We start from the raw sequence: 27,225 nt of genomic DNA on the forward strand, positions 1-27,225 counted from the left end.
ACCCGAGGGGGGGCTTTCCCGCTGCCCGGGGCCTGGGGCGCCGTGCGGCTGGGAGGGTGGGGTGGCTCCGCTAATGCCGGCGAGTGCTTTTCTCGTAATAATATCTGCCAGGCAGTTCCGGAACCCATCTCCAGGCGATCGTATCGAGGGTTTCTTTTAAAAACTCAATATCGGAGACACGGGGAGAAAACTGCCAGCGCCGCCGAGGACGAGGGGAGGCCGGCCGCGCGAGAGCTTATCTCCTCCGTGGCCCGTGTTTTGTTTGGGAGGTGATTGCTCGTAAAATGGGAAAGAAAAGAGAATCCTTAGAAAACCCATTTATCCTCCCCTCTCTCGGAATGGCACTGCCGCGCACCGAGGCTGCGTTTCCTGCCCGTGGCCACTTACTCGCCGACGTTCCTGTTAATTCCGTCCCTTATTCTGCCGGAAACGGACGGTTGAAAATCACTGTTCCCTGTCCCCGCGCCTGTGCCTGAGACCCCACCCCGAGCCAGCCCTCAGCCTCCGTTCCGCTTGCCCTGCCTGAGGAGCGGCCCTCGCACCTCATCACTTATTGGGGCCATTGAAACAGCTGTTCCCCGCCCCCCACGCCCCCAGGAGTGCGGAGCCCGGGAAGTGGAGCCGCACGGAGCCCTCGCCAGCTCCCACCGTTAGATCAGTCGGTGGCTGATCGAGGCCGTGAAGGGAAGGCGAAAGGCAAGACCGGTCCTTGTGGTGGGAACTGACCAATGGGAAGTGGGAGGAACGTGTGAAGGACAGCTGCTCCCACTTCCTCCTGAACATCAGAGGCCAAGGCGGGGACTGGGGTGCTGGCTGGCAGGGCTCCCGGCCTCATGCCTGACCGTCACCACTGCTGCCCCCTGGTGATGCCCTTGTAGGCAGCACTTGGGGGGCACACTGGATGGAGCCTGGGTCCCTGGCGCCGTGAGGGGATGACTGGGCCGAAGCCTGCAGAGGCGCTCGCACGCCCAAAGTGGAGTCCAGCGCCTGGCTCCTCAAAGGTGACCCGGGCCCGACGGCATGAGCCTCGCCCGGGAAGCTGTTAGAAATGCAGACGCTCAGGCCCCTGCCCTGCCCAATCAGACCTGCATTTAACCGGCTCCTCAGGGCTCTGTGGGCACTCCAGTTCCGGAGTCCCTGGCTGGAGGGCGGAGCAGGCCAGACCCAGCCACACCTGCTGTCAAAGAGCCACGACTAAATACACGCCCACTTGTTCGCGTGGTGTCTGCAGCCGCCTGGAGCGGAGGGCAGCTGAGAGCTGTGAGAGACCATGTGGCCCCCGAGCCTCGCACACTTACCATGGAGACCTTTGTAGAAAACGTTTGCTAACTCCTGGGTTAGGCAGTTAGTCCACCCGTATTCCTAACATCCGCTTGTTCAGCCTTCGCACGCTCAGTTGTCACTCTGTGTGTGTGTGCAACAGGCAGGAACTCCTCCAGGGCAGGGACCCTCTGAGTCGCGTCCCTGTGGCCCCCACGGCAGCACCAGGCCTGGCCCACAGCAGCTGCTCCCTCATTGGCAGGTGTCCTTCGATATGTTAGCTATTGAACTCTGGGGTGTCTTAGCCACGAGGTCTGGGTGACCGGGGAGAGCAGGGGCCATGCCGGGCGGGGCTGGTTCTTGCCTTAAACATCAGCACCTTTGCTCACTGGCCCACCCCCAGGCGGAGGCTCTCAGCAGGCCCCAGGAGGGGCCCAGCATGAGGCAGGGCGGGAGATGATTTCAGGGGAAGAAGCCCTGAGAACTGGGAGCCTAGAATGGGTCAAGGTTAAGGCTGTGAAACGCAGGCAGGTCTGGCGGGGCTGGCGTCTGCTGACTCACAGGCAGGCGGCGCCGGGAGGAGGCCGGGCTCGGGGACCTGTCCAGCTGCTGGAGTCCAGCACAGCCCCCTGACCGGGGCCCCCAGCCGGAGCACCTCTGAGGACGGGACGCCACGCCGTGCTGGGCGCACAGGCAGCGTTGCTCAGAAGAGCGAAAACACGGGGAAGACACCTAAACCTTCATCGACAGGGTATTGAATGTCATTATCTTCACAAACAACTTTCAGGAAAAGAGATGAGTGAGATTTACATGTACTGATAGAGAAAGAGGTTGGAAAGTCATGGGTAAGTTAAAAAAGTCAGGTTACAAAAAAAGGTGTGTTGGATTTGAGGCTATTAATATGCTAGCAAGGATTAATTCTGAGAAGCCTGCTCCTCGGAGGCGTAATTGCAGGACTCGGCTCTCCTGGTGCGGATGGAGGTTTTTTGAACAAACCTGTGCTATCAGGAAAGTAGCGAAGATGTTCCAGTGAAAGGCAGAAAGGGAACTCTCCGTCTTCCCCGACGGTGGCCTTCGCAGCGTCCGCACTCGGCCTCCGTGCCGCCCTCGGCCTCCCAGCCACAGAGGCCTGGAAACCAGGGCTGTGCCCCGAGCTCGCTCCCTGCAGCCAGGCCGCCCTTGGTGCGGACAGCGCGGGCAGGCCTCGGTGGCCCCTGGTCCACGCCTGTCACTTTCTAACTGGAGTGCCAGCTCGCCTCCCCACTGGACGGGGTTGTGCAGGAGGAACAAGAGGTGAAAGGACAAAGCAGCAAATGGCGGGGGGGGGGGCGGCATTTGCTTGGAGAGGATGGAGACTCCTGGCATGGAGCAGAGGCGTGGCAGTGGGGAGGCGAGAGGTGGAGGAAAGGGGAGACACCGAGGGCACGAAGAGAGTGTGGGGAGGCCCTGGGAGGGAGACGTGGGGAGGGCGGTTTGGGACAGCTGTAAGGGACTGAAAGGCAGGGCAGGGGGAGATATCAGGATTGGGCCAGCGGTGGAGCTGGGGTGCTCTCGGTGCTCTTAGGGGCCACAGTGATCGCCATGGAGTCTTCGGGGGACCAGGCTGCGTTTCGCTAAGGGGGATGCACATTTGGGCGGGGCCACGTGGAGCTCTGCGATTCGTGTGGGTTGCGAACGGGTGAGTGCAGTGTGGGCCTATGGCCTGCCCACTCTCCGCTCGGTCATCGGTGGGGTGGGGTGAGGGTCTCAGCCTGGAGCCACCGCCGCCCCCACCCTGACCCTGTCAGCTGTGCGCAGGGCTTGCAACTCCTGCCACATGGGCTCAGGCGGCCCCTCGGGAACCGCGGTGATCTTGGCTGCCAGCGGAGGAGGCCATGATGGGCATCCCTCCCGGCGCACTGTGGCGGGAGAAGTGGGTGCTGTTTAGATGTGGACATGGCTTTAGGAAGAGTTTTCATGTCATCAGGCAAAGTGACACGGTAATAAGTCCATTGCCCCAAACCAGAAAACAGAGGGAAGTTGAAACAGGAAGCTCCAGATTTAACCCCGTATAGTCTCACTACCCAGGGTTCCTCGCCATCCGGCTTTTGGTATACATTCAGCCAAAGAAGTGTTTTTGCTGCTAATCCTCACCTAAGGATATTTTTTCCAGTTGCTTTTTAGAGAGAGTGGAAGTGAGGAAGGGAGGGGGTAGAGAGAGAGAGAAACATTGATGTGAGAGAGACACACTGATTGGTTGCCTCCCGCATGCACCCAACTGGGGCTGGGAATCGAACCTGCGACCCTTCTGTCCAAGGGACGATGCTCTAACCACTGAGCTAACCGGCCAGAGCCAGCCAAGTTGCTTTTGCAGATCAGTGCATCACTTTTTAAACAAACCAAACCACGCGCATGCTTTTGTAGCCCGCCGTCTGCAGGTACCCGAGCCTCCTTTCGTGAGCTTGCATCCTGGTTCTGCCTCTAACCTATCAGCTGGCGCACCTCGTCAGTCACGTCCCCTCCAGTGCCTCCGTTTCTCCACCAGGAAAGCGGAAATGACGCTCACAGGGCGGTGGGAGGGCCCGGGCGGGGTGTCCGCCAGCTCAGCAGCTCCTGCTCACAGGCCTTCGCTTCTTTGTTTCCAGGTTCGAGAAGGGGGGCCGGCGCGAGGAGGAGGACCTGCGCTTGGATTGCCGCCACGAGAGATACCCGGCCCGTAAGTGGCCTCGTCCCGGGAGCCTGTGCCGATTCTGGGCCGTCTCCGGAGAAAGGACCCGGGAGCTGAGCCGGGCAGCCCTCTCCCTGACCCCGTGTTCTCCCCCAAGCACGCCCTACAGATGGGGAAACTGAGGCTGGTGTCTCAGCGGAGCAAGTCCTCTACAGGCAGCGGCGGTCCTCACGGGGGGGGCAGGGGGGGATGCTAAGCAAGCCAGAGGGAGACGGGGAGCAGCTGAGGTCCCGGCCTGGGCCAGCCATCGGCCCCGGGAGACGGCCCGGTGTGGAACTGGCCGGGTCAGCGAGGTGACGGTGCACAGGGTTTGTCTGAGCTGCGATGCTCCTGGCAGCTTCGTGGGCCTCGCTGTGGGGACACACAGACAGAATCTAGGGCACCGTTCGGAAAGACATGTCTGGGCCAGAAAGCAGAGGGGAGTAAAGAGAGCAGGACCCGCTCTCGACAGGAAAGGGAAGAGCCGACGTGAGACTGGAGTTAAAGGGGCAGAATCCCCCTGAGCCCCTGAATGCCCTCCATGTGCTCCCTGCCCACCCTGCCCATCTGAAGGCTTTCTCATGCCTGACCTCCTATTCTTGCCGGCCCCCAACCCCTACAGAAAGTACGCTCCACATTTTGCAGACGAGGAAATTGAGGCCCAGAGAGGTGACGGGGGAGGGGAGGGGAGGAGAGAAGAGAGGAGAGGAGAGAAGAGGAGAGGAGAGGCGGGAGGGGAGGGGAGGGGAGGGGAGGGGATGGGAGGGGAGAGGAGAGGGGAGGGGAGAGGAGGGGAGAGGGGAGAGGAGGGGAGGGGAGGACAGAAGAGGAGAGGAGAGGAGAGGAGAGGGAGGGAGGGGGGGGGAGGAGAGGGGGGGGAGAGGAGCTGGGCCGTGCTGGCGCTGACAGGCTGTGGGAGCCAGGCGGGCACAGACCCCGGGAGCCAGGCGGGCACAGACCGTGGGAACAAGGCGGGCACAGACCCCGGGAGCCAGGCGGGCACAGACCCCGGGAGCCAGGCGGGCACAGACCCCGGGACCAAGGCGGGCACAGACCCCGGGAACAAGGCGGGCACAGACCCCGGGAGCCAGGCGGGCACAGACCCGGGAGCCAGGCGGGCACAGACCCCGGGAGCAAGGCGGGCACAGACCCCGGGAGCCAGGCGGGCACAGACGGCGGGAGCCAGGCGGGCACAGACCCGGGAGCCAGGCGGGCACAGACCCCGGGAACAAGGCGGGCACAGACCCCGGGAGCCAGGCGGGCACAGACCCCGGGAGCCAGGCGGGCACAGACCCCGGGAACAAGGCGGGCACAGACCCCGGGAGCCAGGCGGGCACAGACCGCGGGAGCCAGGCGGGCACAGACCCCGGGAGCCAGGCGGGCACAGACCCCGGGAGCCAGGCGGGCACAGACCCCGGGAACAAGGCGGGCACAGACCCCGGGAGCCAGGCGGGCACAGACCGCGGGAACAAGGCGGGCACAGACCCCGGGAACAAGGCGGGCACAGACCCCGGGAGCCAGGCGGGCACAGACCGCGGGAACAAGGCGGGCACAGACCCCGGGAACAAGGCGGGCACAGACCCCGGGAGCCAGGCGGGCACAGACCCCGGGAACAAGGCGGGCACAGACCCCGGGAGCCAGGCGGGCACAGACCCCGGGAACAAGGCGGGCACAGACCCCGGGAGCCAGGCGGGAGCCAGGCGGGCACAGACCCCGGGAGCCAGGCGGGCACAGACCCCGGGAACAAGGCGGGCACAGACCCCGGGAGCCAGGCGGGCACAGACCGCGGGAACAAGGCGGGCACAGACCCCGGGAACAAGGCGGGCACAGACCCCGGGAGCCAGACGGGCACAGACCCCGGGAACAAGGCGGGCACAGACCCCGGGAGCCAGGCGGGCACAGACCCCGGGAACAAGGCGGGCACAGACCCCGGGAACAAGGCGGGCACAGACCCCGGGAGCCAGGCGGGTACAGACCCCGGGAGCCAGGCGGGCACAGACCGCGGGAGCCAGGCGGGCACAGACCCCGGGAACAAGGCGGGCACAGACCGCGGGAGCAAGGCGGGCACAGACCGCGGGAGCCAGGCGGGCACAGACCCCGGGAACAAGGCGGGCACAGGCCGCGGGAACAAGGCGGGCACAGACCCCGGGAGCCAGGCGGGCACAGACCCCGGGAACAAGGCGGGCACAGACCCCGGGAGCCAGGCGGGCACAGACCGCGGGAACAAGGCGGGCACAGACCCCGGGAACAAGGCGGGCACAGACCCCGGGAGCCAGGCGGGCACAGACCCCGGGAACAAGGCGGGCACAGACCCCGGGACCCAGGCGGGCACAGACCCCGGGAACAAGGCGGGCACAGACCCCGGGAGCCAGGCGGGAGCCAGGCGGGCACAGACCCCGGGAGCCAGGCGGGCACAGACCCCGGGAACAAGGCGGGCACAGACCCCGGGAGCCAGGCGGGCACAGACCCCGGGAACAAGGCGGGCACAGGCCGCGGGAACAAGGCGGGCACAGACCCCGGGAGCCAGGCGGGCACAGACCCCGGGAGCCAGGCGGGCACAGACCGCGGGAGCCAGGCGGGCACAGACCCCGGGAACAAGGCGGGCACAGACCCCGGGAGCCAGGCGGGCACAGACCGCGGGAGCCAGGCGGGCACAGACCGCGGGAACAAGGCGGGCACAGACCCCGGGAACAAGGGGGGCACAGACCCCGGGAACAAGGCGGGCACAGACCCCGGGAGCCAGGCGGGTACAGACCCCGGGAGCCAGGCGGGCACAGACCGCGGGAGCCAGGCGGGCACAGACCCCGGGAACAAGGCGGGCACAGACCCCGGGAGCCAGGCGGGCACAGACCGCGGGAGCCAGGCGGGCACAGACCCCGGGAGCCAGGCGGGCACAGACCCCGGGAGCCAGGCGGGCACAGACCCCGGGAACAAGGCGGGCACAGACCCCGGGAACAAGGCGGGCACAGACCCCGGGAGCCAGGCGGGCACAGACCCCGGGAACAAGGCGGGCACAGACCCCGGGAACAAGGCGGGCACAGACCCCGGGAGCCAGGCGGGCACAGACCCCGGGAACAAGGCGGGCACAGACCCCGGGAGCCAGGCGGGCACAGACCCCGGGAACAAGGCGGGCACAGACCTCGGGAACAAGGCGGGCACAGACCCCGGGAGCCAGGCGGGCACAGACCCCGGGAACAAGGCGGGCACAGACCGCGGGAACAAGGCGGGCACAGACCCCGGGAACAAGGCGGGCACAGGCCGCGGGAGCCAGGCGGGCACAGGCCGCAGGAGCCAGGCGGGCACAGACCCCGGGAACAAGGCGGGCACAGACCGCGGGAACAAGGCGGGCACAGACCCCGGGAACAAGGCGGGCACAGACCCCGGGAACAAGGCGGGCACAGACCCCGGGAGCCAGGCGGGCACAGACCCCGGGAGCCAGGCGGGCACAGACCCCGGGAGCCAGGCGGGCACAGACCCCGGGAGCCAGGCGGGCACAGACCCCGGGAACAAGGCGGGCACAGACCCCGGGAGCCAGGCGGGCACAGACCCCGGGAGCCAGGCGGGCACAGACCGCGGGACCAAGGCGGGCACAGGCCGCGGGAACAAGGCGGGCACAGACCCCGGGAACAAGGCGGGCACAGACCCCGGGAACAAGGCGGGCACAGACCCCGGGAGCCAGGCGGGCACAGACCGCGGGAACAAGGCGGGCACAGACCCCGGGAACAAGGCGGGCACAGACCCCGGGAACAAGGCGGGCACAGACCCCGGGAGCCAGGCGGGTACAGACCCCGGGAGCCAGGCGGGCACAGACCCCGGGAACAAGGCGGGCACAGACCCCGGGAACAAGGCGGGCACAGACCCCGGGAGCCAGGCGGGTACAGACCCCGGGAGCCAGGCGGGCACAGACCGCGGGAGCCAGGCGGGCACAGACCCCGGGAGCCAGGCGGGCACAGACCGCTGGAACAAGGCGGGCACAGACCCCGGGAGCCAGGCGGGCACAGACCGCGGGAACAAGGCGGGCACAGACCCCGGGAGCCAGGCGGGCACAGACCGCGGGAGCCAGGCGGGCACAGACCCCGGGAGCCAGGCGGGCACAGACCCCGGGAGCCAGGCGGGCACAGACCGCGGGAACAAGGCGGGCACAGACCCCGGGAGCCAGGCGGGCACAGACCGCTGGAACAAGGCGGGCACAGACCCCGGGAGCCAGGCGGGCACAGACCCGGGAACAAGGCGGGCACAGACCGCGGGAGCCAGGCGGGCACAGACCCCGGGAGCCAGGCGGGCACAGACCGCGGGAACAAGGCGGGCACAGACCCCGGGAGCCAGGCGGGCACAGACCCGGGAGCCAGGCGGGCACAGACCGCGGGAGCCAGGCGGGCACAGACCCGGGAGCCAGGCGGGCACAGACCCGGGAGCCAGGCGGGCACAGACCCGGGAGCCAGGCGGGCACAGACCGCGGGAGCCAGGCGGGCACAGACCCGGGAGCCAGGCGGGCACAGACCCGGGAGCCAGGCGGGCACAGACCCCGGGAACAAGGCGGGCACAGACCCGGGAGCCAGGCGGGCACAGACCCCGGGAACAAGGCGGGCACAGACCCCGGGAGCCAGGCGGGCACAGACCCCGGGAACAAGGCGGGCACAGACCCCGGGAACAAGGCGGGCACAGACCCCGGGAACCAGGCGGGCACAGACCGCGGGAACAAGGCGGGCACAGACCCCGGGAACAAGGCGGGCACAGACCCCGGGAGCCAGGCGGGCACAGACCCCGGGAACAAGGCGGGCACAGACCCCGGGAGCCAGGCGGGCACAGACCCCGGGAACAAGGCGGGCACAGACCCCGGGAGCCAGGCGGGAGCCAGGCGGGCACAGACCCCGGGAGCCAGGCGGGCACAGACCCCGGGAACAAGGCAGGCACAGACCCCGGGAACAAGGCGGGCACAGACCGCGGGAACAAGGCGGGCACAGACCCCGGGAACAAGGCGGGCACAGACCCCGGGAGCCAGGCGGGCACAGACCCCGGGAACAAGGCGGGCACAGACCCCGGGAGCCAGGCGGGCACAGACCCCGGGACCAAGGCGGGCACAGACCCCGGGAACAAGGCGGGCACAGACCCCGGGAGCCAGGCGGGTACAGACCCCGGGAGCCAGGCGGGCACAGACCGCGGGAGCCAGGCGGGCACAGACCCCGGGAACAAGGCGGGCACAGACCCCGGGAGCCAGGCGGGCACAGACCGCGGGAGCCAGGCGGGCACAGACCGCGGGAACAAGGCGGGCACAGACCTTGGGAACAAGGCGGGCACAGACCCCGGGAGCCAGGCGGGCACAGACCGCGGGAGCCAGGCGGGCACAGACCCCGGGAACAAGGCGGGCACAGACCCCGGGAACAAGGCGGGCACAGACCCCGGGAGCCAGGCGGGTACAGACCCCGGGAACAAGGCGGGCACAGACCCCGGGAACAAGGCGGGCACAGACCCCGGGAACAAGGCGGGCACAGGCCGCGGGAACAAGGCGGGCACAGACCCAGGGATCAAGGCGGGCACAGACCCAGGGATCAAGGCGGGCACAGACCCCGGGAACCAGGCGGGCACAGACCGCGGGAGCCAGGCGGGCACAGACCCCGGGAGCCAGGCGGGCACAGACCCCGGGAGCCAGGCGGGCACAGACCCCGGGAACAAGGCGGGCACAGACCCCGGGAGCCAGGCGGGCACAGACCGCGGGAGCCAGGCGGGCACAGACCGCGGGAACACGGCGGGCACAGACCGCGGGAACAAGGCGGGCACAGACCCCGGGAACAAGGCGGGCACAGACCCCGGGAACAAGGCGGGCACAGACCCCGGGAGCCAGGCGGGCACAGGCCCCGGGAACAAGGCGGGCACAGGCCGCGGGAACAAGGCGGGCACAGACACCGGGAACAAGGCGGGCACAGACCCCGGGAGCCAGGCGGGTACAGACCCCGGGAGCCAGGCGGGCACAGACCCCGGGAACAAGGCGGGCACAGACCCCGGGAACAAGGCGGGCACAGACCCCGGGAGCCAGGCGGGTACAGACCCCGGGAGCCAGGCGGGCACAGACCGCGGGAGCCAGGCGGGCACAGACCCCGGGAGCCAGGCGGGCACAGACCGCTGGAACAAGGCGGGCACAGACCCCGGGAGCCAGGCGGGCACAGACCGCGGGAACAAGGCGGGCACAGACCCCGGGAGCCAGGCGGGCACAGACCGCGGGAGCCAGGCGGGCACAGACCCCGGGAGCCAGGCGGGCACAGACCCCGGGAGCCAGGCGGGCACAGACCGCGGGAACAAGGCGGGCACAGACCCCGGGAGCCAGGCGGGCACAGACCGCTGGAACAAGGCGGGCACAGACCCCGGGAGCCAGGCGGGCACAGACCCGGGAACAAGGCGGGCACAGACCGCGGGAGCCAGGCGGGCACAGACCCCGGGAGCCAGGCGGGCACAGACCGCGGGAACAAGGCGGGCACAGACCCCGGGAGCCAGGCGGGCACAGACCCGGGAGCCAGGCGGGCACAGACCGCGGGAGCCAGGCGGGCACAGACCCGGGAGCCAGGCGGGCACAGACCCGGGAGCCAGGCGGGCACAGACCCGGGAGCCAGGCGGGCACAGACCGCGGGAGCCAGGCGGGCACAGACCCGGGAGCCAGGCGGGCACAGACCCGGGAGCCAGGCGGGCACAGACCCCGGGAACAAGGCGGGCACAGACCCGGGAGCCAGGCGGGCACAGACCCCGGGAACAAGGCGGGCACAGACCCCGGGAGCCAGGCGGGCACAGACCGCGGGAACAAGGCGGGCACAGACCCCGGGAACAAGGCGGGCACAGACCCCGGGAGCCAGGCGGGCACAGACCGCGGGAGCCAGGCGGGCACAGACCCGGGAGCCAGGCGGGCACAGACCCGGGAGCCAGGCGGGCACAGACCCGGGAGCCAGGCGGGCACAGACCGCGGGAGCCAGGCGGGCACAGACCCGGGAGCCAGGCGGGCACAGACCCGGGAGCCAGGCGGGCACAGACCCCGGGAACAAGGCGGGCACAGACCCGGGAGCCAGGCGGGCACAGACCCCGGGAACAAGGCGGGCACAGACCCCGGGAGCCAGGCGGGCACAGACCGCGGGAACAAGGCGGGCACAGACCCCGGGAACAAGGCGGGCACAGACCCCGGGAGCCAGGCGGGCACAGACCGCGGGAACAAGGCGGGCACAGACCCCGGGAACAAGGCGGGCACAGACCCCGGGAGCCAGGCGGGCACAGACCCCTGGAACAAGGCGGGCACAGACCCCGGGAGCCAGGCGGGCACAGACCCCGGGAACAAGGCGGGCACAGACCCCGGGAGCCAGGCGGGAGCAAGGCGGGCACAGACCCCGGGAGCCAGGCGGGCACAGACCGCGGGAACAAGGCGGACACAGACCGCGGGAGCCAGGCGGGCACAGACCCCGGGAGCCAGGCGGGCACAGACCGCGGGAACAAGGCGGGCACAGACCCCGGGAGCCAGGCGGGCACAGACCCGGGAGCCAGGCGGGCACAGACCGCGGGAGCCAGGCGGGCACAGACCCGGGAGCCAGGCGGGCACAGACCCGGGAGCCAGGCGGGCACAGACCCGGGAGCCAGGCGGGCACAGACCGCGGGAGCCAGGCGGGCACAGACCCGGGAGCCAGGCGGGCACAGACCCGGGAGCCAGGCGGGCACAGACCCCGGGAACAAGGCGGGCACAGACCCGGGAGCCAGGCGGGCACAGACCCCGGGAACAAGGCGGGCACAGACCCCGGGAGCCAGGCGGGCACAGACCGCGGGAACAAGGCGGGCACAGACCCCGGGAACAAGGCGGGCACAGACCCCGGGAGCCAGGCGGGCACAGACCCGGGAGCCAGGCGGGCACAGACCGCGGGAGCCAGGCGGGCACAGACCCCGGGAACAAGGCGGGCACAGACCCCGGGAGCCAGGCGGGCACAGACCCGGGAGCCAGGCGGGCACAGACCGCGGGAGCCAGGCGGGCACAGACCCCGGGAACAAGGCGGGCACAGACCCGGGAGCCAGGCGGGCACAGACCGCGGGAGCCAGGCGGGCACAGACCGCGGGAACAAGGCGGGCACAGACCCGGGAGCCAGGCGGGCACAGACCGCGGGAACAAGGCGGGCACAGACCCCGGGAACAAGGCGGGCACAGACCCCGGGAGCCAGGCGGGCACAGACCGCGGGAACAAGGCGGGCACAGACCCGGGAGCCAGGCGGGCACAGACCCGGGAGCAAGGCGGGCACAGACCCCGGGAGCCAGGCGGGCACAGACCCGGGAGCCAGGCGGGCACAGACCCGGGAGCCAGGCGGGCACAGACCCCGGGAGCCAGGCGGGCACAGACCCGGGAGCCAGGCGGGCACAGACCCGGGAGCCAGGCGGGCACAGACCCGGGAGCCAGGCGGGCACAGACCGCGGGAGCCAGGCGGGCACAGGCCGCGGGAGCCAGGCGGGCACAGACCGCGAGAACCAGGCGGGCACAGACCCCGGGAGCCAGGCGGGCACAGGCCGCGGGAGCCAGGCGGGCACAGACCGCGAGAACCAGGCGGGCACAGACCCCGGGAGCCAGGCGGGCACAGACCGTGGGAGCCAGGCGGGCACAGACCCCGGGAGCCAGGCGGGAACAGACCCCGGGAGCCAGGCGGGCACAGACCGCGGGAGCCAGGCGGGCACAGACCGCGGGAACAAGGCGGGCACAGACCCGGGAGCCAGGCGGGCACAGACCGCGGGAGCCAGGCGGGCACAGGCCGCGGGAGCCAGGCGGGCACAGACCGCGAGAACCAGGCGGGCACAGACCGCGGGAGCCAGGTGGGCACAGACCCCGGGAGCCAGGCGGGCACAGACCGTGGGAGCCAGGCGGGCACAGACCCCGGGAGCCAGGCGGGAACAGACCCCGGGAGCCAGGCGGGCACAGACCGCGGGAGCCAGGCGGGCACAGACCGCGGGAACAAGGCGGGCACAGACCCGGGAGCCAGGCGGGCACAGACCGCGGGAATTAGGCGGGCACAGACCCGGGAGCCAGGCGGGCACAGACCGCGGGAACCAGGCGGGCACAGACCCGGGAGCCAGGCGGGCACAGACCGCGGGAACCAGGCGGGCACAGACCCGGGAACCAGGCGGGCACAGACCGCGGGAACAAGGCGGGCACAGACCCGGGAGCCAGGCGGGCACAGACCGCGGGAACCAGGCGGGCACAGACCGCGGGAGCCAGGCGGGCACAGACCCCGGGAGCCAGGCGGGCACAGACCCCGGGAGCCAGGCGGGCACAGACCCGGGAGCCAGGCGGGCACAGACCCCGGGAGCCAGGCGGGCACAGACCCCGGGAGCCAGGCGGGCACAGACCCCGGGAGCAAGGCGGGCACAGACCCCGGGAACAAGGCGGGCACAGACCCCGGGAACAAGGCGGGCACAGACCCCGGGAACAAGGCGGGCACAGACCCCGGGAGCTGGCAGTCTAGGGAGAGGAGCAAGCAGAAGGGACCCAGAAACAAACAAGACACCTCCGGGGCGCGGGCAGCGTGCGATGGTGGAGAGGAAGCAGACGGCGGCTCCTTCAGAGCCACGTCTCCGAGGAGGGGACGGAAGGATGAGGAGTCGGTCAAATGAAGGGCCAGGCAGAGGGGCGGCGGGGGCCCGGCCCGGGGGCAGGAGCAGCCAGGCCTGGGAGCCAGGTGGCCGTGGCGGGAGGTGGTGGGAGTGGGAGGCGGGGCTGGAGGTAGGGGGCAGCCGTGGGAAGAGGGGTGTCGTGGGGACCCCGGGCATTTTGAGCAGGGAAGAGACTACTCAGATGATACATCTACGTCTGTACTGCACACCTAGATCTATACGGGCGGGCAAAGCAGGTTTACAGTTGTGAGTGCGCAGTGGCTATTCCCGTATTACCATGTATCAACTACTCTGTTATTTCCCAACGGTGGGCCTCAGTCTATTTATCTGTGTCCCTGTCCTTATCCGTCCCTCCCTCCACCTGCAGGCGGGAAAGGCGGGAGGGAGCTGGACACGGGCCGGCACAGCTCAGCGGGTGTTGCTCTCATTCCCGGGAGATGGCAGCGGCCGGAGATGGAACAGAGATCAAAGCCGGCGGGGGGAGGGGGGGGAGGAGGGGGTTTCTTTGCTGGAAGAATTGTCGGTGTCGTCGTCGTGTGGGTTCCGGAGATTGGGTTGTCGTAGTTTGTTGTCGGATAAGGATTCGACAGCAAATAGCTTGCTTGGGGACCTCAGAACCCAAGTGGGAGCAGGCGCGGGGACGAGGCAGGGCAAGGCGGGTGGCGGTGAACGCCCATTGTCCAGCCGCCAGCGCTGTCCCCGCCAGGGCCTTGGGCAGCCAGAGCAGAGCACACGCGTCCGAGTCGTCCCCCAGACGGACAGCACGTCCTGGTCGTTGTCTGAGGCTGCGGGCGGCCCCGGGGGAGAGTCGCTGGGGGCGGTGGGGCGCTGTGCGGGAGGCCGGCGTGTGCCCACCTCGGTGCCGTGGGGAGGACCGGTGTGTGGGCACGATGGCTTCACCCACGTCCAGTCTGAGGGCGGGCAGGCTGGGGATGGAGAGAGTGGAAAGCAAGGGGCTGCCGGGACCCTTCAGGGAAAAGGGTGGGGGAGGCAGTGAGGCAACGAGGTCCTAACTCCCTGGGGCCCACGGAGAAGCCGGGGAGCCAGGGGGACGGGCTGTGAAGAGCTGTCAGCTGCCGCTCCCCCGAGGTCCCCCCTCCCAGCCTCTCAGGGAAGCAAAGACCCTCAGACCCGCCGCCCCTCTGCCAGGCGTGCCTTTCACCAGGGAGCCGAGCTGGCAGCGACGGCTGATTCTCCCGGGGGCCGGGGAGGCGCTGGGGACCCAGAGTTAAAAGAACGAGGAAGAGCCGGTTTGGCTCAGTGGACAGAGCGTCAGCCTGGGGACTGAAGGGTCCCAGGTTCGATTCCAGTCAAGGGCACATGCCCGGGTTGTGGGCTCGATCCCCATTGGGGGGCCCGCAGGAGGCAGCTGATCAGTGGTTCTCGCTCATCGTTGCTGTTTCTCTCTCTTCCTCTCTGAAATCCATCAGTGTATACCTAAAAGAACGAGGAAGAAAAGGGCCCGTCTGCTGTCGGAGCTGAGGGAGGAGCTGGCCCGAAAGTGTCGGAATGCCCGTGCGCGGTCACTTTAATTATCCTAAAGGGGCCGCTTCCGTGGCCACAGCAAAGTCGTTTATTCATTCACTTATTAGTGAACAAATCTTTACTACAGATGCTGCCCTGGGTGGGCCCGTGCTGAGCATGGGGAGAGATAGGCCCGATCCTGGGCCGGCAGCTCCCAGGCCACCGCTGTGCCGTGTGGCTGAGCTACACTGGGGCCAACCCGGGCGCCTGGTCTGGCCGGGGTGAGGGTGGGTGCAGGAGAGGGAGGGCCGGGCCGGGGACTTAGTCGGGGGGTGGTCCGACCTGCTGGGATCCCAGTAACCAGTGAGAAGATCAGGCCCCAGGTCTGATGCTGAACCTCAGCCTTCCGCGCCTGCCGAGGATGTCACATCTCCCCACTCACTTAACCCTCAATACAGCCCATTTCACAGACGGGGACAGCGAGGCCCAGGAAGGGGCGCTGCGCCGGGAGGTGGCTGGGCTGGGATTTGCACGGAGCCCCTCTGGCTCCAGAGGCCATACCCTGAGCCACCGGGGTGAGCTTCCACGTGTCCGTCAGCGGGTCCCCGTGCACAGGGCGCAGCCACCGTGGACTGGTCCTCACAGAGCTCGCGGGCCGGAAAGCAGCCCGTTCGGACCGCCCGGGGGACGCCGCCGTCTCCGGAACGCAGCCTCTTCGCCGCCAGTGGGGTTTTGGCCAAGAAAGTACGTTGGAGATGCCTGGGCAGGTTTCGCAACATTTCTGCAGCCGGCAGCTGCTCAGCTTTGGTGGTGGGCTGACTTCTGGGCACCAGGGACTGGGGAGGAGGAATGCCGGGAGCCCGAGTTATCACACACGTGCTGTGAGCGGGTCTGCTGAGCCCTTCGCTGGCGGCAGCCTGGGAAGGGAGGACGGCCATGGTGCACGTGGAAACTAAGGCGCTGGAAGGCAAAGGGACTCGGCGGAGACCTTCAGTCCCTGGGGCACAGCGCAGCTTGGGGTAGAGCTTTCCCTCACCCTGGGGGCCAGCCTGTCCCGCTCTGGCGCCCTGAACCCTCGACCGCGGCCCTCTCACCCTGGCCTTTCTTGAACAGACGAAACATTGCCTTCACAGGGCCTCTGCACCTGCTGTCCTCTCTGCCCGGAATGCTCTCCCTCCAACGCCCTGCATGGCTGGCTTCGTCTCATCTTTAGTCTCGGTCAGCAGGCCACTTGCTCAGAGAAGCCGGCCCCGCTGCCCGCCATCGCCTGGTTTTCTGTCCATCCAAGTGTCTGTCCCGCTTGGACCTTTCACACGGACATGCCTGCGTTTGGCTCTGTAGTCTCTCCCCGCTGGGTTCCATGAGAACAGGCCCCCTGTCTTGTTTTGTTCGCGTCTGTATCCCGAGAGCCTAGAACGGTGCGTGGCACACAGTAGGTTCTCAACGGCTGGCTCTGACCTCCAATCCCGTCCCACTCTTCCCCACCCGAGCGGCCGCCGTGACATGAGCAGCGGCATTTGCGTTTGGGTATCTCAAATTGGTTCCTGTTTCTTAGGCTGCTGTGATATGGATTCTGCCACGATTTTTAATTTTATTTTTTTCCTGAGGAAAGCGTTTGCTTCTGAAACCTGCCTTTGGGGCTTTGCAGGGCCACCAGCTCGCTCAGAAGCACATCAGATGTGACATTTGACGGAGAGGCTGCTGCCTCATGGTCCAGGTGTCTGCATCTTCCTTTCAGGGGCAACTGGGGTTTGCAACTGATTGCAGCTGTCAAGTTCAATGCCCAAGACACGCTTTTGATTTTGCCAGGTGTGTCTGGGAGGCTGAGCTGGGTGAGGCTGTCGCGCGCTGGCGACAGAGGTGGCTTCTGGGAGCTCCGTCTAGACGAGTCTCTGCCGCCGCTGCCCTCAGAACAGCGCAGGGAATTGCAAGGAAGACTTTGCTGGGCCCGGAGCAACTTGGCATTTTTATTAGATCAAGATCAAATCCAATGGAGTCCCGCTGAAGTCTGCTCCTTTATTAAAATGGAAACAGACACTATTTCTGAAATTAGTATCAATGCCAACTTGTTGGGCACTCAGACAGGCTTGCAGCTTGGCAATGCCTGGCATGGGGGTGGAGAGGTCAAGCCGATGTCAGCATCAGAATCACCTGGGGAGAGGGGGGCAGAAATGCTCCTTAAATGCAGATCGCCAGGCGCAGCCCTGGATTCGGGGCTCAGGGGGGCTGGGCGGGGCCTGGGGTTCACATTTCTAACGCGTCCCCAGTGATGCCGCTTCTGCCGGCCCACAGACCAAGCCCCAAGCAGCACTCGCCCGGCCAACACCTGCCCCTCCGAGCTGCTTTGTGCCTTGCCTGGGCTGTTCAGCGGTTCTGGGTGGAAACTGCTGCTCTAGGGCCAACGCCCTGGCAATCCTCCTCCTAAGGCACAAACCTGACCATGCCTTCCTCACCCCAGCTCCACACCCTCCTGTGGTGGCACCAGGTGGCGCGGGCGCTGGGCCGGCCCCTCTGGCACGTCCCCGCCGAGACCTCCCCTCACCCGCCCATCACGGCTTCATCTTTCTTCAGCCACTCACCACGCTGCGTCGTCTTTGGGAAATCTCTCTCTCCACTGGAACGGAGACGTCCCTGGACAGCCCCGTTCACGGGCAGCCCCAGTGTGAGCAGTAGTCTGTGGCCAGCGCCTTCCGGGACAGACCGACGCCCTGGCCTCAGGCAGTGTGGCTCTGAGGAGAGGTCCAGTTACAGGTGGGGGCCCTTGGCTTCCCACAAAGCCGTGTTCCTGGCCGACTCCACACGGAAGCTGCCACTGTTCCTCGTATGCCTGTTTTTGCGTGAGGCCATGTTCCTGCAATCACTCCTGACCCCAAGAAACACTTGGGGCTGCTGTTAAAATACTGGCCTCGCTGGAGATGTCCGTGCTCTGCTTTGGGGCAGGCCCGGAATCCAACCTTAAATCTGAGGACCCGGCAGAATCCCCAGGGACGGGAGGGACCCTATCCCCCAGGAAGCCCGCTGAGTCCTTCTCACCTGCACCCTGCACTCCTCACCCCAGCTTCCCGGGCCTCCTTGCTTTCCCTAGCCACCAACAGTGCCGGTTTTCACACCTCCTCAAAACCTCATTTACCTGCCAAGGACCTATTTCACACCCTGTTCCTTCTGCCCGAGGACACCTGCTCCCTTCCTCCATTTGGCAAACACACACACACACAACACACACACACAACAACAACAACAACAACAACAACAACAGTGGAATCATGAGCTCCACAGGTGCTTTCAAAGTCTGGCTCAAACGTGTGGGAACGGCCCCCAGCGCCTCCCCAGCCCGGGCAGCGGTGGGCACCTTCACCTCTGCATTTTCCTGGCCAGGCGCTCACAGCTATGAGGCAGAACTTCGTGGCCCAGGCTTTGGAGTGAGATTGCCTGGGTTCGAATCCCAGCAGTGAGACCCTTGACAAATGACAACCTATTTGGGCCTCAGTTTTCTCATCCATAAAATGGGCACAGTAATGACACCTAACTCATTTCTGAGTAACTGAGCCAGTGATGCACAGGCAGTGGCGCTGGGACGTGACATAGAGTTGAAGGCGTGTTTGCCCTAATCGTCTCCTCGTGTGCATCCGGCTCCCTCACCAGGCCGTAGACACGGTGGGGGGAAGGGGGAGAGGGGGTAGGTCTGTGCCTCACTCATGTCTGTTGACCCAGCACCCAATATGGAGCTGACACACAGTAGGTGCTCAGCAAATGTTTAACAAGGGAATGAAAGAATCAGTGGCTCTGAGGACAGGGGGCGGGTTAGGTGGACTCAGTCTGATTTCAAGTGTGAAAGGGAGACAAAGAGAATGTTTTAGCACAGACACAGGGGTCTGGGAAGATGGACTCCGGTGAAGGAAGGATGGGGTCCCCATTCAATCCCCTGGACAATACGCCCCTAAGGTGGACCAGTCAACCCAACTTTGCCCACCGTGTGGGTCCCACACAAGCCTGCTCTCTTCCCAAGTCCTCCAGACGTCCGCGGACCATCAGCACTGGCCTGGGGGCGCCCTCGTGCTGGGACGCGGTGACGGGTAATGGCAGAGCCGCCTGTGTCCTCACGCTGCGTCCGGCCTAGGATGGAAACTGGGAGGGAAGGTAACATCTCACCAGATGTGACGGAGTCCCTGAGCCCCTCAGGGTGCGGCTTTCCAGAGCAGGGTCCCCTGGGAGAGGCCGTCGGTGCCTTGCCAGGGTTGTGACATTTTCGGCAATGCAAGAGGGATGGTGGTGTCACTAGCCGAAGGGTCTTCAAAGCCAGGCATCTTGGCGCTCCCCTTGATTCATTTCTCCCCACGTGGCATCTCTTTTTAGAGGCCGGGGGTTCAAGGTTGGGCAGCCAAACCGCAGGCTCCGTCCGGGCCTTCAGCACCTCGGACAGCGGGAGTCTCCGGCAGGCACGCCCTTTTAAAGGGACCCCGCTCTTGGTGCCGGGCTGGGCTGCAGTGGGGTTGGAGCTCCGGTACCAGCCACCTGCCCACCCCGAAGCCTGCCCACCCTCCCCAACTCCTCCTCCACCTTCAGAGCCCCTCGGACAAGTGCCCTCCCCTCCAAGAGCCCGTTTCTCCATCTGCCCTGCACCCCGTGGTGGCATGGGCACGGGCATTCTTGGTTTCCAAGGGCCTCCCAACGGAACGAGCCCATTTTAGATGTGATTTCACTCAGCTCCGCAGAGCTAAGAGCTGACCCCTGGATCTTGGTGCCTCGGAGAGAGTCAGGACAGTGATTTTCCAGTGCAGACGGGAAGAGACGGATGCGAAGTATGTTCACGTTTTGATATTTGGATTGAAAACGGAAGAGAAATCACATGGAGAGCCTCCAATGTGCCGAGGACTCCGCGAGGCCGCGGAGGTGTCCGGGGGATTTAAAACACAGTATTGCCACAGCCCTCGGAGTGGGGCCGTGGACCAGTCTCTTCCCACCCGGGGCGGGGGCTTCCCCATCGGTGAGGAGAGGCCGCTGCACCCAGCACTGAGGACCCAAAATGGTCCTGGCACTTAGTTCTCACGTCTCTCTGAGATTGGGTCATGGCGGGCTTCTCTGCGGGGCCTCCTGCCTGCGTTCTGGCTCGCATCCATTTGCTGTCTCAGAGAGGTGACCTTACTTGTCAAAAGTCACGCAGCTCAATGCGTGTAAGTGGGAGAGCTTGGATTTGAACCGTTGACCGTCAGACTCCAAGTACAGTTGTTCCCCGCCCCCCAAGGAGGAGAGGCTGAGCAGAGAGCCTCTCATGGTGAACAGACTCAGGCTGGGAAGGACAGGTGAAGCCCCCTCCATCCCCCCCTCTCCCCCCCCCCCCCCGCCGCCCCGCTCAGGGCCACTCCACCCCCCTCCTGCACGGTGTCTTTGTTGTAAAGCCGGCTCAGGACTCTCTCTGTGCCCGGCCAGGTGTGTGTGGGGGGGGAGGGGGCAGAGGGGGTGAGGGTCCCAGGAGGGAGCTGCCTGATCTGTCTGCATGGAACCCCCAGGATAGTTGGGGAAACACCACAGCACAGTGACAAGCACAGGGGGAGAAGGACGTGCGGTGTGTGGGGGACACAGAGAGGGAGCATTTCAAAGACAAGTGGGGACTGGACAGCAGAGGCCAGCAGGGAGGTCACGCTGGCAGAGGGGCCAGGGCGTGCGCAGCCACAGACGGACGCGTGGAGCGGGGCGCAGGCGGGGAATCGGGCAGACACGGCCTCCTGGGTGGAGTCTGGCCTCAGAATGCTGCTTGGCTCACAGGTGACTTAAATGTTTTAAAATCTTAGTTGTGATCATTTTCATTGGAGATTTTACTTTGAAACTCGGATTCAGTCTGTCGGAACGCTTTGGGAGACGAGAGCTCACAGTCCCCGCAGCAAGCTCTGCCCGGCGCCGAGGCCCGGCCGCTCTGGCCTCGCTGCCCGCTCCCCCATCGCCGGGGCGTTTGGACGTAGGATTCCCCACTCTGCAGTGTTAGGGCTGTTTTGTTTTGCTTTGCTTTTTGGCTGGTGACTGGCCCCAAAGAGAAGGGACTGTCAGGAGGGAGTGAGCGGGGAGTCCTGGTGGGAAGTGGGGCTCTCAGGCCTGCGGAGGACAGAACAGCCACCCGCCCCCAGCAAGTGGCTCTGAGCCCCAAGCCCTGCTGGGAGGCTGGAGAGGGGAGGAGGGCCCGGTCCTTAGTGACTCGGCCTCTGGACCCAGGGGACAAGGAGCCTGATTTTAACTCAAGGAAGGACAGGGATCATGGCCTTTCTTTACTTTCTAAAATTTAACTTTTAGAGAGAGTGGGAGGGAGAGAGGGAGAGAGAGAGAGAGAGAGCAACATCGATGTGAGAGAGACACATCGATTGGTTGCTTCCTGCACATGCCCAGACTGGGGCCAAAGATGAACCTGCAACCCAGGTACGTGCCCTTGACCGGGAATCGAACCTGTGACCCTTCAGTGGTGGTGGGCGCGACGCTCTAACCACTGATCACACTGACCAGGGTTGATTATTTTATTTCATTTATTGTGACCTTTTCTCTGTTCCAATGAACTCTCCGGGGTTATGCCTGTTAGCAACGTAAGAACAACTACAATCGCTTTTAAACACTCATTTAGGGAAATAATCAAACCTTCCTTTGCACCAAATGTTTGCTTTTAGATTTTTAAAAAAATCTCAAACTCTTATACCTTGGCAGCAAGCACTTCCAAAGAGCGCAACTGTCTCCGTGGCTGGGGCCAAAACAAATGTTTTTCCTGAGGCCACACGATCCCAGAATGTCTGCCAACTGTTTCCCACCCCTTCTAAAAGGTAGAGAAATGAGCAGAGCACCAGCCAGCACTGACGGATATCAAACAGGAGCAAGTCGGAGGGGAAACGCCGCGTGTGGGCATCGCCAGCTTCCCTCTCGCCGGTTCCTTCCGCCTCTGTCACCAGGAAAAACCTTCCCTGCTCAGAGCTGCTCTGGGGGGGGAGGGGTGTGAGCAGCCCGTCCCCGGGGGGGTGTGCAGGGCTCGGCTTCATTCAGGGATTTCCACGTCCAGGGGTTTGCTGTAAAGGCTCTGACTGACCCGAAGGGTGACAAGGAGGTCTGGGTACCCCTTTGCGCAGGAAAAAACACATGGAACACGTGTCTTTTAACATGACAGTTTGCAATGAGGGAGAAATTTATTCTATCAGCTCCACTCCGGTGGGACCCCTAAGGTGGCGCTGTCGTTGTTGAGTCTGGGTTTCCTCATCTGTGACGCGGCGGCGGCTGCCTCCGGCGTGGTGTCCGGACAGTGCGCTCGGTCACTGTCCCTTTCTCCCGTGCCCTCCAGGGCGCCCCCTTCTTCACCCCCACCGACCCCGTGGAGCGGCCTCCCTGGGTTGAGCCATAGCCTCCTGGGACCCCGGCTGAGGAGAGCCACGCGGTGGGGGGTTGGGGGGGGGCGGGTTTGAGATGAAGGGGAGCCCCGCGGGCTGGGCGAGGACGCTGCGGGCTTCCTGCAGGAGGCAGACGTGAGCTGGGCCTTGAGGGTTTGGGCCACGGCAGGTACAAGGACACTGTGTCCTTTAGGCCACCGTGTGAAGAGGGACATGGTCCGGCACCTTAGAGAGACGCCAGGAGCGAGCTCCTGAGGCTCAGGGAGAACCGGGGTGTGCCTGGGCGTCAGGACAGCTCCCAGCCCTCCTGCTGAGGGTGGGCCTCTGCCCGGGGTGGCTTGGCCCAGAGAGCTGCTGGGGTCAGCCGGGCCCTCGCTGTCCCTGGGCCAGGTAAGGACCGGGCCCGGGTGCCTCTCCACGCGTCCTCACCCTCCCACAGCCCCCAGCACACGCAGGACACCGTGCAGCTCAGGCCCGTGGGCCGATGGGTGGGGAGGGGTGGTTGCGGGGCTGCTGGGATGGGTGGTGGGTAAATGGAGGGCAGGAGAGTGATTGGTGGGACTGAGGGAGCGGGTGGGTGGGGGTGGCCTGGGGTGGGGTGGGTGAGTGTGGCAGGAGGGTGTGGGGGCTGGTGGTGGGTGTTGGTGGGATGTTGGTGAGTGTGGGCAGGAGGGTGTGGGGGCAGTGGTGGGTGTTGATGGGGATGTTGGTGAGTGTGGGCAGGAGGGTGTGGGGGCAGTGGTGGGTGTTGATGGGATGTTGGTGAGTGTGGCAGGAGGATGGGGTTGGGGACTTGGTGCGTTAGCGGGTATGTCAGCAGGCTGCGAGTAGGCGAAAAGGTGGCGAGAAGGAGGGTGGATGGGCGGGGGAACGAGTGGTTGCTTGGGCTGTGGGTAGAGGTGTATGTGGGAAGCAGGGCTGGTGGGTGTGTTAAGGGGGTGGTGGGAGGATGGATGGTGTGCGGTGGCGTGTGGTGTGTTGGTGGGCGGAGGTGCGTGAGTGGGTTTTAGGGCTGCGGGCGAGTGTGGGTGGGAGGAGTGTGTGAGTGGAGTGGTGGATACATTGCTGGCTGTGGATATTGGCAGGTGTTGGTGGACTGGTGGGTGGATGGTGGGTAGGGGGCGTGGGGTGGCGTGGAGAGCTGGGTATGCGGGTGGGTGGAGGGTGAGCTGGTGAGTGGGACAGTGGGTGGGAGCTGCATGTGGGCAGACAGCTGGGTCTGGGGAGTGTTGGTGGGCAGGTGGGAGGCCAGTGGGTGGGTGGGTAGTGAGCTGGTGGGGCAGTGGGCAGGAGGGGCGCAGGGGCACAGGGGCGCAGTGGGAGGGAGCACTGTTAGCCTGACGCCCCATCTCTCGGCAGGACACCAGCCACACATGGGCGATTCCTGGCCACGGAGCTCTGCACACGAGGCCGCGGAGCTGAGCCGCCAGTGCTGGGTCCTGGGGCACTGGGTGTGACCGAGACCAGCCGGCCCAGACCCAGCCACCGTCAGCACCAGCCCCCCGACAAGGCCGCGCGTCTGGCGCCACCGAAACCTGGCCTGTGCGCTCCGAACCCAGCCAGCCTGCACGGGAGACACCGGCCGGCCCTGCCCATCGCTGCCCGGGTCTGGGGCCGAGCAGTGGGGCCTGCGGGCCTGCGGAGTACACAGGGCTGCACAGAGCAACTTCGGGGCAGCAACTTCTCACTCTTGCCACAGGCAGAGCCCTGCTGGGTACAGCTGGGGTGCCAGGAAAAACGCGGACATCGGCCATTGGAAGCCTGGGGTCCCCCGAGCCAGCTAGGAAGTTCAGGAGGTGCCCAGTGGCACATAACCTTTCGGGGGGCGGGGCATGGCACTGCAGGGGTCGCACAGCAGGCACACAGCAGGGGCTGAATAAATGCTTGTTGAACCTGTTTCCTTGCTGAGTGTGGAGGCCAGTTGCTCTCTGGGCTTGGCTGCCCCTTCATGGCTCCATCCTAGCAGGTCCCCGAGGAGCCTGAGGTGGACAGCTGAGTGTGCTGCGGCCAGGGTCTGACACGGTGTGTGCGGGGGAGGAAGCCTAGAGCCTCGCTGGGTCTGAGGATCGGGTCAGGCTGCAGGCGGCCTTGGATTCCAGAGGGTGGGTAGGGTGGGGGCGTCAGGCAGATGGGAAATGTAGGATGAGCAGGAGAAAGGGCCTCACACCCAGATCCTCAGCCACGCTGACTCCCGTGGGGACTCTTTACCCTACGTTTAGAGCCACCTTTACATCAAATACCAGGGCTCAGATGCTGGGGAAATAGATTTTTACTCTAAAGACAGGAGACCTTAGGGTCACAGATGAAGAAACCTGACCCAAGATCACAAAGCTAGCAAATGGCAGAGTTGGGGCTTGAACCAGGACTCCTGACTCCAAGAGACCTCGTCCCTTCCCCAAGGATTTCTAGAGCTTTCTCTCAAGCAGACAATGTTCCCCTCCACTCTTCCATAAACTTATCACCCATTTAATCATTCATCCATCCATTTACCCATCATCCATCCATCACCCATCCATCGTCCATCCATCTATCCATTACTTATCCATTCATCATCCATCATCCATCCATCCATTATCCATCATCCATCCATCCATCATCCATCCATCCATCCATCCATCCATCAATCATCCATCATCCATCATCCATTCATCATTCATCATCCATCCATCATCTATCATCCATCCATCCTCCATCCATCCATCATCCATCATCCATTCATCATTCATCATCCATCCATCATCTATCATCCATTCATCATCCATCATCTATCATCTATTCATCATTCATCATTCATCATCCATCCATCATCTATCATCCATTCATCATCCATCATCTATCATCTATTCATCATTCATCATTCATCATCCATCCATCATCTATCATCCATTCATCATCCATCATCCATTCACCAACCATCCATCATCCATCCATCATTTATCCATCCATCATCCATTATCCATCCATCCATCCATTTACCCATCATCCATTCACCATCCATCCATCATTTATCCATCCATCATCCATCATCCATTATCCATCATCTATCCATTTACCCATCATCCATTCACCATCCATCCTCATTTATCCACCCATCATCCATCCATCCATCCATCCATCCATCCATCCATCAGTTGTCATAATTCCCTGCATCAGACATCCATCCATCATTCTTTCATGCATCACCCATCCTCATTGTTCAACCATCCATCCATATATTCATCTGCTCAGTGATATAATCCATTGTTGCCTATTCTGGGCCAAGTACTGCGGGAGGCACTGGAGGTAGGGTATGGAACCATCCAGAGAGGGTATCTGTCTTCGCAGAGCTCACAGATGGGCAGGACAGATAACTAACGGACGGTGGTAGTTCAGTGTGTGAAGAGCGGCGGTGCCGGCTCTGGGCCAGGCAGCGCCGGTTCAGTTCCAGCCCCTTCACTTGAGACCTCGGGCAACTTGCCTGACTTCTCCTGTGCCTCATCCCCCGGGCACAGAGCTGGTCATTACAGCTACCTCGTAAAGCTGCTCCGAGGGCTCACTGAGCTGACGGCCGTGAAGCGTTCCGGACAGAGCCTGGCCCAGTGCACGTGCTCTGCCGGTGTCTGCTCTTCCCGCCATGGGGGGCGGAAGGGGGCTGTGGGCGCCCGAGGCAGCGCCTGCTGGGCGGGGGGCAGTGGCGAGAGGGGGCTCCGCTGGGAAAATGGCACTTAGGCTAAAACATAACGTTGTCTAGACGTCAGGCAGACACGCCTGTAGAGGGAAAGACAGTTGGGAGCATCGTAGGAACTTGAGAGCCGTCTAACGGCAGGCGTGGCGAGAAAGGAGGGCGGCAAGGTGGTGGTGACGCAGGTTGTGGAGGTGGGTGGGGCCAGGCCAGCGGGGCCGAAGCCCCTTAGGAAGCTGAGACGCGTCCTGGCCAGCGACAGCGGCCGCTTTCAGCACGGTGGGAAGCACCCAACTGCGCTTCTGGGGAGGCCATGGAAGCCGTGCACGGAGAACAGGGGGAGCCCCGGCGTCCTCCTCACCCTGACCTCACTTAGGGGAGAGAAGAGGGTGTGGTCCTGGGGACAGGACAGGGGGCAGATGCAGGAGCTAGTGAGGAGGGACAGATCAGCGGGCTTGGGGTGGACTGAGGAAGGGAACGTCCCGGGTGCCTGGGGCTCCCGGTGGAGGTGTCTGCTCATTCATTCATTCATTCATTCATGCATTGATTAACAGACAGTGCTTCATTAGCCCATCTTTCATTTGTTCAGCATTTTGGACCTACTATGTGGGGCAAGAGATGGGTCTGGAGAGAGAGGAGGCCCAATCACAAAGGCCTTGCCTGTCAGGACAGGAGTCCGGGTTTGGCCTCTGGGCGAGAGGAACCCCGCGGCTGCAAATGTGGGCTGGACGGCCGCCCACGGGCCCTGGCCCGCACCCGGCTGCCGGAGCTCCGTGCTCACTGAGCTCCTTCTGCGGCGGCAAGTGGACCTCAGAGGCCCAGGACATGCTTTTAGGTGGCACGTGGGTAAAATTTTAATCTATTTTAATAGTTGTGTTTATGTAACTGTGTCTTAGGAAAAAATGTATAACGCGCACATCAGTGCCTGAGTTCACAGATATTACTGCTTAGGATGAAACCAAAATAGGCATTTGAGTAAAAAGAAAGAGTCGGCTTAAAGAAAAATCTCATTAAATAAATAATTGTGCAAGTGTTCGTGACTGTGCTACGCGGACGGCTCCCCCGAGGGCCACGGCACCACCCCAGGCGTCAAGTCCTCTTGCCGTTGCTGGGCACCTGCGGGCAGACTGTGCGAACAGTCTTACGGAGCCTGCAGCAAGAAGGCTGCTGGCGAGATGGAAGGA

General features: G+C 64.8%; 1 protein-coding gene across 2 annotated transcripts in view; it reads left to right on the forward strand.

The window, feature by feature from the left end:
- GSG1L (GSG1 like) overlaps positions 1 to 24,265 on the forward strand; it is a 192,487-nt gene extending 168,222 nt beyond the window's left edge. For both annotated transcript variants that reach the window (XM_054714550.1, XM_008157686.3), the window contains exons 6-7: positions 3,885 to 3,955; positions 23,740 to 24,265. In XM_054714550.1, coding sequence (XP_054570525.1) covers positions 3,885 to 3,955; positions 23,740 to 23,837 — 169 coding nt within the window. In that variant the 3' untranslated portion in view covers positions 23,838 to 24,265. The remainder of the gene's footprint in view (positions 1 to 3,884; positions 3,956 to 23,739) is intronic.
- Positions 24,266 to 27,225: the final 2,960 nt, after the last annotated feature.

This window comes from Eptesicus fuscus, chromosome 4 (genome assembly GCF_027574615.1).
Source record: "Eptesicus fuscus isolate TK198812 chromosome 4, DD_ASM_mEF_20220401, whole genome shotgun sequence".
NCBI classification, from domain to species: domain Eukaryota; kingdom Metazoa; phylum Chordata; class Mammalia; order Chiroptera; family Vespertilionidae; genus Eptesicus; species Eptesicus fuscus.